General features: G+C 45.9%; 1 protein-coding gene across 1 annotated transcript in view; it reads left to right on the top strand.

Moving 5' to 3' along the window:
- The window catches only part of LOC143960633 (T-cell immunoglobulin and mucin domain-containing protein 4-like), a 117975-nt gene that overhangs the window by 53661 nt on the left and 49183 nt on the right, over positions 1-15131 (top strand). The window contains exon 2 of the mRNA XM_077469411.1: positions 10243-10578. Coding sequence (XP_077325537.1) covers positions 10243-10578 — 336 coding nt within the window. The remainder of the gene's footprint in view (positions 1-10242; positions 10579-15131) is intronic.

The following is a 15131-nucleotide window of genomic DNA, read 5'->3' as shown; positions in this document are numbered from 1 at the left end:
TATACACCTGAAGCTACCCCCAATTGCTTGTGTTGTTCTGTTCCAATACCACAGGCAGCTGCAGCATTTACAGTCAGTGTATTATGCCACCTGCACAGTATACACCTGAAGCTACCCCCAATTGCTCCTGTTGTTCTGTTCCTACACCACAGGCAGCTGCAACAGCTACAGTCGGTATATTGTCCACCTGCACAGTATACACCCAATTGCTCGTGTTATTCAGATCCTATACCACAGGCAGGCAGCTGCAGTAATTATAGTCGGTGTACTGTGTCATCTGCTCAGTGTGCACTTAAAGTTACCACAATTGCTGGTGTTCTCATCTCCCTGCAGGCCACTAGTATGTCTGGAAGGCCAACAAGGAGAGGCAGACAGTCACGAGCCAATAAAAGAGGGCAAGCAGGCTCTGTGTCTAAAGGCAACAGTGCTGGTTGTGGACGCGGTGCATTGTCATTAGCACGTGGCCATGGGATATGCTTGTCCTTATTTTCGTCAGATGGATGTGCTGAGCCACAACATGCCAAAGACTTGGTAGAGCGGATGTCCAAGCCCTCCTCATCCTCCTCATCCTCTCTCACCTCGGGTCAGGGTACTGGCAAAGCAGCTGCCAACGCGTCCTCTTTCCTCGTCTCAATGGCATTAGTCACTCCTTCCCTAGGCCCACCATGTCCTCCTGAGGAGTCCCCCGAACTGTTTGAGCACAGTGTTGGGTACATGCTCCAGGAGGATGCCCAGCATTTTGAATGCTCTGATGATGATACCCAGCTAGAGGAAGGCAGTAGCATGAGCCCAGGGAGAGGGGATGCTCAAGAAGGACAGCAATCTGGCAGTCATGTTCCACCAGCTGCAGCATACTGCCAGATTTGCTCCAGTGATGAAGAGGGAGGGGATGATGAGGTCACTGACTCCACGTGGGTGCCTGATAGGAGAGAGGAGGAGGAGGCACATCTCCAATGAGGCAGGATGCCCTCCGGGGGCCAGCTTAGTTTATATGTTAATTTTCTCAAATTCTCTTTTGAGTTTGTAATAAGTTTCTCAACCCAATGTTTATGGGTTGGAGGATCAGCATATGACCATTTTTGTAAAATAAATTTACGTGCTAAATAAAGGGATCTTATCCACATAGTGTGCTTGTCTACTGGCAACGTCCCATTGGGAATTATTCCCAGTAGTGCAAGTTTAGGCATTCCTGTTATCTCAGTGAAGCACAATAAATTTAGGGTTACAAATATTTTTTCCCAGTAATGATGAAGCTTTGGGCATCGCCAAAGCATGTGAATAAGAGAAGCATTAAATAGTATGCATCGCGGGCATAATGGTGTTGTGTATTTTCTCCAAGCATAGAGTTTTTGTGGGGTGTAATGGGCCCTATGTATATGTGTATGTAAAGTGTAAGAGTGTCAGTCATTTCTTACCTTCACCAAGACCACTGTCCCAGTTATGAATATGTGAGTAGAGCTATGAGAGAATCAGCAGAAGAGTCAAAACTGAGTTTGTGGCTCAGTTGCAAAAGTATTAGACAGTCTGATTTCATGCAGGAAGCAGCTGACCACAGTTACCATCAGACCATTAGATGGGGTTATATAAGCTTATAATGCACAAATATTCAGATTTTCTAACTGGGTGTTTTGCAGGACTGAACAATGATTGCTTATGTGATTTGCTTTTGTCTCTTTCATTTGAACAGTGAGTATTGAATTCTAGGAAAATGTCCAAACTGTAGATAAAACTGATTTTGCATTATTATGTTCTGGATCATCAGTGTGAATATATGTGTTTTAGGAGTCTTTTACTTTTTGGTCTAGTAATAAAACTAATCGCCAAGCCGGCTCCAAGTTCTTTCACTCATATCTTCTGGGAATGTGACAAGATGACCCAGGTTTGGGGACGCATTGGTGATATATCTTCTGCCAATGCAGGTCAAAATGTACAACTGAGCTTACTTACCTGCCTTTTATATGCTCCTTTTACAGGCATTTCCTACTATACCCAAAGACTCATACTGTACATACTTTCTGTGTAATTTGTTCAGGGCCTATTGCTTCGCGTTGGAAATCGCAAACATCCCTTTTCCACAAGTTCTCTACATAATTAATTCTATCATGGAGCTTATTTTTTATACATTATATGATTCAATGAGGCGCTTTTATGTAACATGGGATGATTGGTATTAATACGTATAATGGCGTAGTGAGAGAGCAGACATGGTGTCATGTGTACGTAACCAATTTTCATAAATTTTACAATTCTACCTCCACCTTTGTAATTTATCTATTATATGGCGTGAATCACGTTTTTCTGGTCTAATTGATCTTACTATTTATATCAAATAATTGTACCGCAGGCCTCTAGGTACAGTATATGGCTTGTTTCTTCTTTTATTTTACTTTGTAATGTTATGTTTATATGTCCTTTACAACCATTTAAAATGTTTTTGTTTTTACAATCTTTGTATTTTAGGCCTCTTTCACACTGACGTCCCGTTCAGGCCCGCCTGTCAGTTTTTCAGGCGGACCTGAACGGGTGCTCCATAGAGCTCTATGAAGCGTCGGATGTCAGCGGTGACATGTCCGCTGACATCCGACCCGCTCCGATCCGAAAAAGTGTAACGGAGGAAAAAGCTATTTTTCCATCCGTCTGCGGATCGGATCGGATGACGACGGGCACTGCGGTCCGTCGTCATCTGATCTCCCATAGGGGAGAGCGGCGCTGTGACAGGTCCGTCCCTGCGCAGTGTGCAGAGACGGAGCTGTCATCTCCCTGCTCAGCGGGGATCGGCGGAGTGATCCCCGCTGAGCAAACGGACATCCACGGGGCGGATCAGAACTGATCCGCCCCGTGTAAAAGGACCCTTACAGTTCTATGTATTGATGGCTTTGTTTCTGAAACGTTTCAGTAAACAGTTTGTACTTCTTTTGGATCTTCAAGCCAAAATAATTGTGATTTTAGTGCATTTTTAGTGAAAATATAATTTTGCATGTGATGCATTGTGGTTACAAACCCTTTACAGCACATTACCACAATTCACCTTAACACACAACCCCCTGGGGCAATGCATTGGGGACGTAGGTGTGCGCAGCCTCCTGCATTAGGTCAGTGTTTCTCCACCTTTTTCCAGTCGGGCACCCTTGAAAAGTATTTTTAGTCTTGAGGCACCCCTGTCCAAGTCTTGGTTCATGTTACTGTGTGTTGCAGAACAGGGGCAAAATCACGCTCGTTCCTGACACGTAGACAAATGCTCTTCTCTTTATGGTGTCATTAATTATTAATGGTACCCCACACATTGGCAAACATCGGGTGCTTTTGGTGCAGCGCAATTTTTAAAAAGGGTCGGTGACTTCTTTCCCTGCATTTCTGTAGGTAGGGAAGCACATTGAAATGAATGGGCTGCCCTACATGCAGCATGCAGCCACACAGATATGAATCAAGGGCTTGTTCACAGGTCAGGTTGATGGGGCGGTAAAACCACATGGTTGAGCTGTTTTTACCACCCCCAACTTCTCCCCCTTTAGCTGCAGAGGCAGCAGCTGGAGCGTACACATGCTGTGGCTGCACCTGGAGGTATACCCAGGATGAAAAGGGCTGCACTGCAACTATCCCGCAACTGTGTGCCGGTGGCAGTATAGTGATACTTCATTCACGGCCTAAAACAGGTGGTGAGGAGACAACATATTGCTTCTTTACTGCCTTTCAATTGCCTCTGAAAAGTGATCCAAGCATGGATTGCTTTTTAGAGAAGCAGCAAGCCCTACAAAAGCAGTTCTGATGGTACAGGAATAGGGGGGTCAGGATTAAAAGTAACATACATACACAAACATATACACACACACACACACACACACTTATATATGCACACATACAGACACGTGTATACACACACACACACATACACACAAACACAAAGTACACACATACACACACATGTACATATGTACACACACACACACACGCACACAAATACAGACACATGTACACATAGACACAGGTACACACACATACAGACAATCACATGAACACACACACAGACACATGTACACACACACAAGCACCCACACACATATACACATACATACAGGGGCGTAACTATAGGGGGTGCAGCAGTCGCGACCGCAACCGGGCCCTGTGATGCAGGGGGCCCATGCAGCCCCCTCTACATATGGCCGGCAGCAGCATAGGCAGCTAGCACACACTATTACATACCCCCTCCATATCCCCCTGGGGACAGGAACCCCTTCTCACGTGGGGACAGGGACCCCTTCTCATGTGGGGACAGGGACCCCTTCTCACCTGGGGACAGGGGCCCCTTCTCACCTGGGGGCAGTAACTTCATCTGCCCTGGAGAAAAGGACCTCATCTCTTCTGGGGACCGGGACCCCATCCTGCCTAGGGACAGTCCCCCAATGGGGCACCTAAAAATGTAAAAAAATAAATAAATAAAAACTGCTGATACCAGTGGTGGAACTACAGGGCTGACAAAGGTCATACCTGTGACCACGCCCTGGAGTTCCACCGCCGGACTCGGAGAGAAGGGCCCTGGCTGGGGTTCAGGGGGGCCCTTCATGGTTTCTTGCATCGGGGCCCTGAAGGTTCTAGTTACGCCACTGCATACATACATAGCATTCTAGCACAGTACCTTTCCTCACTGAGCTGGATACTGCACTGTAGGGGGAAGCAGATTGCACAGCACACTCCCCCTCCCTTTACTTTCATTTTGCTGAGGCTGACTGAGCTCCCTCACAGTGCCGATGTACAGTTTGGCAGGGGATCTGGAGATCGGCTCATCTGACAGCCCTTCTCTCCCATGATCCTGTGACACACCTGAGGACTAGAAGGAAAAAAATATTACAGCGCACACATGCAAAAATTACAGTTAACTCTTGCAAGGCTATTTAAAAACACCTGAACATTTTCAAAAAAATTGGGGATTTGGTCACACCATATGGCTATATGGTGCTTAAATGATAGTGTTTTATTCCTGCGCTACCACTGTTAATCTATCAAATGTCAGGGGCTGCTGCTACTACCGGAATGGATCACACCGTATCCACTTAATATGAAACTAAAGATATGTTGGTATTGCGCTGCCCCTATATTAAATAACCCTCCGAGGGTGATAAGCAGTTGTGTTTCCGTGGAGGTTTTCAATTGACTCTGTAGTGCGTTTACTTTTTTTTTTTTTTTTTGCATTTTCTCTGTACTTTATCAAAATAGTAATTTTTTAAGAGACTGTTTTTAGTTACTTACCTTTGTTCACTTGATTTTCATTTATTTGGATTCTATCACCTCTGTTGTGTGTTTATTTTTTTTAATGTAGCACTTTGCACTTTTTGATATTATTCAGTAGACATTTATATATATATTTTTATATTACACTATTGATTTATGTAACTAGGCATTATACTTATCACCCTCGGAGGGTTATTTAATATAGGGGCAGCGCAATACCAACATATATGGTGCTTAAGTCCACTTGCTGCGTCAAAGTACCCCATTATCAGTGGGTCCTACGCTATCCATAGAATAGAAGATCCTGCTTGTCTGAACAATGGGAGAAATACACTCCTCTATATGGGAGAACTAAAAGGACTCCTCCTATAAAACAGGTGGAGATTTATAATAATATAATGATGGGGGAGTGGGGGTGCTCCAACCCAAAGGGATTTGGTCAGAATCCATACAACAGACAAAGATTTGAATGTATCTTTTAGGGTGTGCTCCCCAAATCTTTGTTTGTCTATTGTATGGATTCTGACCAAATCCCTTTGGGCTGGAGCACCCCCACTCCCCCATCATTATATTATTATAAATCTCCACCTGTTTTATAGGAGGAGTCCTTTTAGTTCTGCCATATAGAGGAATGTATTTCTCCCATTGTTCATAGAAGCAGGATCTTCCATTCTATGGATAGCGTAGGACTTACTGATAATGGGGTACTTTGACGCAGTAAGTGGGCTTAAGCACCATATAGCCATATGGTGTGACTAAATCCCCATATTTTTTTTAAATGCTCAGGTGTTTTTCAGGCCCCTTTCACACTAGGGCGCTTTGCAGGCGCTACAGCGCTACAAATAGCGCCTGCAAAGTGCCCTGAGCCCGAGGGCTTTCACACTGGAGTGGTGCGCTTGTAGGAAGTTAAAAAAACTCCTGCAAGCAGCATCTTTGGAGCGGTGAAGTATACTGCTCCTTCACCGCTCCTGCCCATTGAAATCAATGGGGCAGCGTGGCTATACCGCCAGCAAAGCACCACTGCGGCAGTGCTTTGCGGGCGGATTTAACCCTTTTTCAGCCGCTAGCGGGGGTTAAAACCGCCCCGCTATCGGTCGAATAGCGCCGCTAAATTGACAGTTTTAGCGACATTTTACCGTCGGCGCCACTCATGCCCCAGTGTGAAAGGGGCCTAAATAGCCTTGCAGGAGTTAAACCGGGAGTCCGCCGGGACTAAATACTGCAGCTGCTGACTTTTAAAATAGTGACACTTACCTGTCCAGCGCGCCCGCGATGTCAGCACCCGAAGCCGATCTCTAGATCGTCTCTCGGGTGCTGCCGCCACCATCTTGGGTATGGGAATCAGGAAATGGAGCCTTTCGGCTTCATTTCCCGGTTCCCTACTGCGCATGCGCAAGTCGCGCTGCGCAATAAGGACGGTCCCCGCTGCCTCTGGGATCTGTGTGTTTCCCAGCAGGCAGCGGGGCACTTGCGGAAAGGGGCGGGCACTTGCGGAAAGGGGCGTAATCTACGCCCCTTTCCGCAGAGAGCTATCCCGGAAGTGGGTGCAGATACCTGTACTGTACAGGTATCTGCACCCCCCTCCCCCCTGAAAGGTGCCAATTGTGGCGCCGGAGGGGGGGAGGGTTCCGATGAGCGGAAGGTCCACTTTAGGGTGGACCTCCGCTTTAAATTTAATTTTTGCATGTGTGGGCTGTAATATTTTGTTCTGTTTGTATGGTCTTATCACTGCTCCATCTTTAACCACTTCAGCCCCGGAAGATTTTACCCCCTTACTGAACAGCACTTTTTACAAATTGGCACTGCGTTGCTTTAACTGACAATTATGCGGTTGTGTGACACTGTACCCAATCAAAATTTGTGTCCTTTTTTCCCACATATAGAGCTTTCTTTTGGTGGTATTTGATCCCCTCTGTGATTCTTATTTTTTGCGCTATAAAGAAAAAAAAGAGTGCTAATTTTGAAAAAAAAAACACTATTTTTTACTTTTTGCTATAATAAATTTCCCCAATTTAAAAAAACAAAAACAAATTTCTTCATCAGTTTAGTCAATATATATTCTTGTACATATTTTTGGTAAAAAAAAAAAATCGCAATCAGTGTATATTGATTGGTTTATGCAAAAGTTATAGCATCTACAAACTATGGGAAAGATTTATTGCATTTTTATGGCATTTTTATTATTATAATGTTTTTACTAGTAATGGTGGTGATCTACAATTTTTAGTGGTACTGCGACATTGCGATGGACAGATTGGACACTTTTTTGGGACCATTGACAATTATGCAGCAATCAGTCTTACTTAGTAGGATCAAATGACATGTCTCCTCTCCTCTGACAGCACAGGGATTTGTGTGTTTACACACACACAAATCCCCGTGCTGACGCTCCTGCATGCAACCTCGCATGGTCGGCAGCGATCATGCCCGCTGGCCACATGCATCGGTTCCCCCGCTGTGTCGCAGTATATCTGTGTGAGCCGGTTGGGAATTGGTTAATGCATCTTTTAGGGTGTGCCCCCAAAATCTTTGTTTGACACCTGAGGACCTCTGACTGTACACCATTAGGATGTGCACCCCACAGCTCAAACACACATGCCTTTCTCTGCAGCCTCAGCTGCACTGGACAGTGAATGAATGGGAGGTGCTTTGTGCTGAGCGGATTCCTGTTCATTCACAATCGGAAGCATAGTAAACATAGTTTACTATGCTTCGGCTATAAATGAACACAGTGAGTGAGTGTGCGTTCACTGTGTTCATTTAGAAAAGGAGGGGGCCTGTAAATAACATATTTACTTCCCTCACTCTCCATTCTGAAACATCCTCCCGCAGGAGCCAGAGGGAGATGAGGGAAGCCAGCACACAGTTATTAGGGTGTGCCCAGGCACACCTGACAAACTCCCTGCGCACACCTGATTGTGGGGTATATGATGGAATCAATAGGTAATGCAATAACCCTGCTCTGTCATTATACTGTTCATAAATACCTACACTTCATGTGCTGGGGACAAGGTAGTTGTCTAAATGCTCATTGTAATGGGATTATCATTTACACTGATGGCACTGATGGTGATCCTTCCACTGACACAATTCCTATCCCATCACATCTACACTTATATTCCTCCACTGTTAGACTACTTTCACACTGGAGCATTAGGGGCATTGATGGTAAAAATAGCTGCTTTACCATAATTTTTGCAGAGGTTTTCAGCCGCAAGTGGGGCACTTTTAAAAAGGGATAAAACTGCAAAGCGCCTCTATGCAGGCAGTTCAGCGGTGCTACCCATTGATTTGAATGGGCAGGGGCACTTTAGGAGTGGTGTATACACCACTCCTACATAGCTGCAAAGATGCAGCTTGCAGAACTTTTTTTGGTATCCTGCCAGTACACCGCTCCAGTGTGAAAGCACTCGGGCTTTCACACTGGAGTGAGAGGTGAGGCGCCTCTACAGGCTCTATTTTTAGCGCTATAGCGCCTGTAATGTGCCTCAGTGTGAAAGTAGTAGACATGTGCGATTAGTTTCGTACATATCGAAAATTCGTACGCATTTCCAAAAATTCGTACATTCATACGAATCCAAAATACAAATTTTTATGCATACGAATTCTGTACGAAATACGAAATTTAGTTTACGAATTTTGGATCCAAATTCATAACAAAAAATCGTAATTGTTATGAAATGTCAACGAACCTAAAAGTTAAAACCCCAGGAAGTCAGCACAGGGATGGTGGTAACCCCTCATAATAGACACACAGCAGGTGAACAGACCTGTGAACTCACAGGGATGGTGGGAACCTTATGGGAATTTCTATGCTTAAGAATTTTATACAAAATATGAAATCCAAATTAACAGAAACGTGACTGGTGTTTTGTTTACTAATCAGAGGAAGTCAGCACATCACAGGGATGGTGGGAACCTCTCATAATGGGCACAGCAGGTGTACACGCAGACCCGGGAACTCAGCACAGGGATGGCGGGAACCCCTCATAATGGGCACAGCAGGTGTACACGCAGACCCGGGAACTCAGCACAGGGATTGCAGGAACCTCTCATAATGGGCACAGCAGGTGTACACGCAGACCCGGGAACTCAGCACAGGGATGGCGGGAACCCCTCATAATGGGCACAGCAGGTGTACACGCAGACCCGGGAACTCAGCACAGGGATTGCAGGAACCTCTCATAATGGGCACAGCAGGTGTACACTCAGACCCGGGAACTCAGCACAGGGATGGCGGGAACCACTCATAATGGGCACAGCAGGTGTACAGACCTGGGAACTCAGCACAGGGATGGTGGGAACCCCTCATAATGGGCGCAGCAGGTGTACACTCAGACCCGGGAACTCAGTACAGGGATGGCAGGAACCCCTCATAATAGACACACAGCAGGTGTACAGACTCGGGAACTCAGCAAAGGAACGGTGGGAACCCCTCATAATGGGCACAGCAGGTGTACAGACCTGGGAACTCAGCACAGGGATGGTGGGAACCCTATGGGAATTTCTATTCTTACGAAATTTATACAAGATTTCGTTAACGAATTTTGGAATTTTGGATCTAAATTAACAGAAACGTGACTGGTGTTGTGTACTCCAATCAGAGGAAGTCAGCACAGCACAGGGATGGTGGGAACCCCTCATAATGAAAATTCATCATATCGAACTTTCGTTATTTTACAAAAAATTCACGAATCTAACGAAAATTCGTATTTCCTACGAATCCGATCTGAATTTTGGACACGAATTACGAAATACGAATTCATTTTCGTACAAAACGAAACAAAACAAAACTAATTTATTGACGGTGCACATGTCTAGAAAGTAGCCTAACTATAAAGGGAGTCATGATTGTCACACAGGTTGGACAGTGCCTGCCCCTGGCAAGCTGCATTATATTATATTTATGTTTTTGGGTTCCGATACGCTTTAACTGCCAGTGAAGCATACAAAATATCTAGAGGACCCCCTGAATTACTGTAATCAAATACTGATATCTCTTTGTTTTCTCAGCAGTTTGGTCAGGAAGAGCAGAACATGTGAGAGGATCAGTAGGTGATACAATAACTGTGCCCTGTCATTATAATGTTCATAAAGGCCCACAATACATGTGTTGGGGACGAGGCCAATGCACATTATCTTCCTGTAATAATGTTATCATCACGACTGATGGCAGCAAAGTGACCTTGAGAAAATCTGACAAATACTCCTTACCAGGGGGCATAACACAGGGGAACGTGTCACTGACCATCACTAATGTGACCGAGGAAGATGCAGGAATGTACTGCTGTCGGGTGGAGATCCCTGGATGGTTCAATGACTTGTCAGGAAACATTATTGTGCAGATAAACAGTAAGTATCACATTTAACTTCTCATTCCAATGATTTTAAAAATTCTATAATGTACATATTACAGGTAATGAGGATTAAGTGTAATTACATCTTTGCCCTCATTTGTCCACAACTGACAGAGTGATCTTCCTCTGTAAGAAAGCAAGAAAAGTAATCTCTAGATAGGTTATTCACTCAAAGCTTCACTCCAGGCACAAAAACATGAATTCACTTATATTCTTCGATAGCAACAAAGGATATACATCTACTTTGTGTTCATGCCTTTGAAAACCCAGATATTATCTGGTGAAAATAGCAGTGACATCAGTAATGTACTATACATAGTCTGTGCAGAGTGGAGACTTGTGGGAGGAGCCCCAATAGTCCCACCCACTACAGGCTGCCCTCAGAAAACTACAGTAGGGGGAGGAGACAAGACCAGTCACCCTGCAGAAGGTGAGAGGACAGCAGTGACCAGTCTTTATTACAGGAAGTTCCTGCACAGAGAAGTTTCACACTGGATTACTGTACAGATCTGGAAGAGATTCACAAACCACACCAACATTCAAGTTAGAATACACATGGCTCTTGTATTAATGTTTTCTTACCCCGGAGTACAGCTTTTAAAAGAAGGCATTAATGTAGATCAAAAGGAGTGCACTGAACTCAGTCATTATGATAGGAAAAAAAAAACATATAGAAAGAGGGTTCATAAACAGGCAGATATCACCCCGAGAAAGATAGAATGGAAGAATCTCCCCTGCATGTTAATCTATGTGTCCACACACACATAGGCTTTTAGCAGTATTTAGTGGCAGAGGCTTGAAGAGGCAGGGAAAAAACCCCAGTGCATCCAGGAGTAACAGAGTTTTGGCAAAAAAAAAAAACACATAGACCCCTTTCACACTGAGGGCGTTTTGCAGGCACTATATTATTAAAAATAGCACCTGCAATCTGCCCTAAAACAGCTGCTCCATTGTCTCCAGTGTGAAAGCCCAATGGCTTTCACATTGGAGCGGTGCACTGGCAGGGCATCAGGAAAAGTCCTGCCAGCAGCTTCTTTGGAGAGGTGAGGGAGCGATGTGTTCCCCACCTCTGAAATCAGTGGGGCAGCGCAGCTATTGCGGCGCATTGTGGGCGGTTTTAACCCTTTCTCGGCCGCTAGCGGGGGTTAAAAGCACCCTGCTAGTGGCCAAAATGTGCCACTAATCCGCTATGGGTGGCACAGTGTGAAAGGGGTCTTAAAGTGGAGTTCCACCCAAAAAAGGTTGTAAACCTTCGTGTTTTTTCACGTTAACTTCTCCCAGGGGGTTATCTGATGTGGGGAGGAGTCGCGAGAGCCACCGAGGGACCCCAGAAGATGAGGTTTGGGGCCACTCTGTGGAAAACAATCTGCACAGTGGAGCTTTAGTGTCATTAAGTACTCGTGATCCCCTGACATGCCACATTTAGCATGTCCTTTTGTTTTGGGGAGGGAGCAGGTACCTGGTTTTGATAGGTACCCAGCTCCCACTTCCTCTCCTGGCAGCGAGCGGAAGTTCACTTCTCCCTCCCCCCTCCCTCCCTGTACACCACAGAGGGGGGAGAGGAGTGAGGCTTCGGGTGGCCGCATCGCTGGATCATGGGACAGGTGAGTGTCTGTTTATTAAGTCAGTAGCTCCACTTTCAGTAGCTGCTAACTTTTAAATGGGTGGAACTCCGCTTTAAGGCTGCTAAACACTGCTATAACCATTGAAATGTTAGGTGTATTTAGCACTTTAGCGTTTCTTCATAGACAGAATAAATTAAAATTCTGGCCAATGAAATACATTTTCAAACACCAAATGCTGCTAAACTACAAATGCAGATATAGCGATACCCTCACTTAAGAGGGCCGCAAGTTTGGTTTGGGCCCTGAGCACAGCTCCGCCAACCCCCCCGGCAATCTGCTCTACCCACTCTGGCACAGTTAGTATCTAGCAATACACATTAAATCGCTTATACTCTAAATATGTGTGTGTGCGTGGGTGGATAACTCAAGCTCATAGACAATCTTTGAAAGTATATAACTGACTTTACTTGTTGTTTTTATAAAAGGAATAACATGATTCGAACATTTGGTTTGCAACACATAAGCAGGTCCCTGCAGTAACCAGTAATAAAGATAATTGGAGGAATCAGCATAATAAAGTATTGCTATGCAACTCTAGCGCTGCCCTTTTTCAGCTACTTCCCCGCATGGGTAAATTAACACCCAGCACTATCTACCTATGCAGTCAGGCCTGACTGATCTAGATGGAAGTCCAGTGAAACAATATTCGCTAGCAATCTTTCGGTGGTGCACTTGAAGAACAACTTTGTAATCCAAACGAATAATAAAGATAAAGTATCTGTCTTTAAACAGCTCTCACCACCCGGACAAGTCCAAGTCCGTTTCCTCCGCCGATTCGTCTAGGAACAGGAATCCACCGACCTCCGAGTCTTCAATCCTTCTGGTGTACTGCAGCAAGGATGAGAAAATGTCTCTCAGGTGCAGCTAGGCTGGCAGAGGGCTCTTTGGAAAAGAGCACAAGGCCCAGGCTTCAGGCCTTGTGCCTCCAGCAGTTCAGCACAGACCTCCTCTTGCTAGGAGAGGGGGGGTGTCCAAAGAGAGCGAACTAGGCCTCTCCCCCTCCTTATATGCCCTCCCCCATGAGTCTCTGGGGCATAACTCCAAACATCCTGGGAACCAGCGGGGTTCTGGGAACAGTAGTTTTATAGTCCTTAAAGAGACCCCGCTACACACTCCCCCCACTTAAACTCTTTGGTCCCCAAAGATAAACTTTTAACACATATCCTGTACCAATTTTGAAAGTGCTGGGTATGATGTTGGTACAGGGAATTTCCACCAGAACTCAGAGGTGGGATTCCCTGTCCCACAGGTCACACTGGCATGAGTGGCCTGCCTAACTGTGCCAGAGAGTGAGCTGGGGTTGCCCTCCACCAAATGGTCAGTGGAGGGATTAGAGCGTTCAGCACTTCTTCTAGCAGTCACAACAGAGTCCTCAGAGCTCTCCCCCATTTGAGAGTAGGTTAGCTTCTTGGGGGGTCTCACAACTCGGCAAGCTCTCTGTTCTCTTGGGACTTCAGGCTCTGGTGCCACAGGCTCTACTTCAGGAACACACTCTGACAGCATCACTGGTTCTGGAACATCGGTCCTTTCCTCTTCTGAGTAAATGCTAGGGATATCTTCCCAGCCTTCAGGCACACCACTAGAGGGAATGAACTCTGTAGCTTCTGGGTTCAGTGTCCCATCCTGTGTATCCTCAGTAGGTGGGAGATCTATGGCAGAATTTCCTGGAGTTGATGAAGGCCACAGCCACTCAAGCTCTCCTCTTCCACCTTCACCTCGTTGGGAATCTTGTCCATCTCTAACCCGGGAGGTCTGAGACCGAGTGCTAGGTCCCGGGGTATCCAGAATGGAAACAGATTCTGGTGGATTTCTCACTGGAGGTATTTTGACTGCTTCAGTAAGCGGGAGCAAATGATTCCTGTGCCAAGTCTTCAAGGGCCCCACTTTCCCCTCTGGTTTTAACTTATACACAGGCAATACAGGTAGCTTTCTGCAAATGACATAGGGCTCCGATCTCCATCTATCAGCAAGCTTGTGCTTCCCAGGGATCCCCAGGTTGCATAGCAGTACACGGTCCCCAGGCTGCAGGTCTTGCACTTGAACCTTCAGATCGAAGTTCCTCTTGTTGCGGGCTCCCCTTTGGTCCGAGGCCGCCTGAGCTCGTTCATGGGTCACTTTCAAATTGTGTCTAAGTCAGTCCACATATCCCTTGTGGGAGGTAGCAGAGGCATGGTCTAGGGAAATGCCAAAGGCCAGATCCACCGGCAATCTTGCTTCTCTCCCAAACATGAGCCGGTAGGGGGAGTAACCCATCACATCACTTGTGGTGCAGTTGTAAGCGCGCACCAAAGCTGATATGTGTTGGCTCCAGTGTTGCTTCTTCTCTGTCTCTAGAGTTCCAAGCATGTTTAGTAAGGTCCGATTAAACCTCTCAGGTTGGGCATCTCCTTGTGGATGATAAGGTGTAGTCCTGGTCTTCTCTACTCCCAATGAGTCCAGTAGGTTCCGGATCAGACGACTCTCAAAGTCCCTTCCTTGGTCTGAGTGGATTCTCTGTGGTAATCCATAGTGGACAAAGTATTTTTCCATGAGCACCTTGGCCACAGTGGAGGCCTTTTGGTCTTTGGTGGGGAAAGCCTGGGCATAACGGGTGAAATGATCGGTTACCACCAGAACATTTCCCAATCCAATCAAATCGGGTTCGAGGCAGAGAAAGTCAATGCACACCAGATCCATTGGACCCTGACTCTGTAGGTGGCCCATTGGGGCAGCTTGATGGGGTAGAGTCTTCCTCTGGATGCATCGTGCACAAGAATGGCAATATTCCTCCACTTCTGCCCTCATACAGGGCCAATAGAACCGGCTTCTGACAAGCTGGAAAGTTCTCTCCGCCCCTAGATGGCCATGCTGGTCATGTAAGGCAATTAGTACCGTCTCTCGGTGCTTCTCTGGGAGAAACAACTGCCACTTATCTTCTGAGTTA

Source organism: Lithobates pipiens, unplaced genomic scaffold (genome assembly GCF_037356315.1).
Source record: "Lithobates pipiens isolate NorthernLeopardFrog02 unplaced genomic scaffold, aLitPip1_a1.2 Scaffold_8, whole genome shotgun sequence".
Lineage (NCBI taxonomy): Eukaryota > Metazoa > Chordata > Amphibia > Anura > Ranidae > Lithobates > Lithobates pipiens.
Note: the sequence above shows the minus strand (reverse complement) of the source record. Positions and strands in the feature narration are given on the sequence as shown.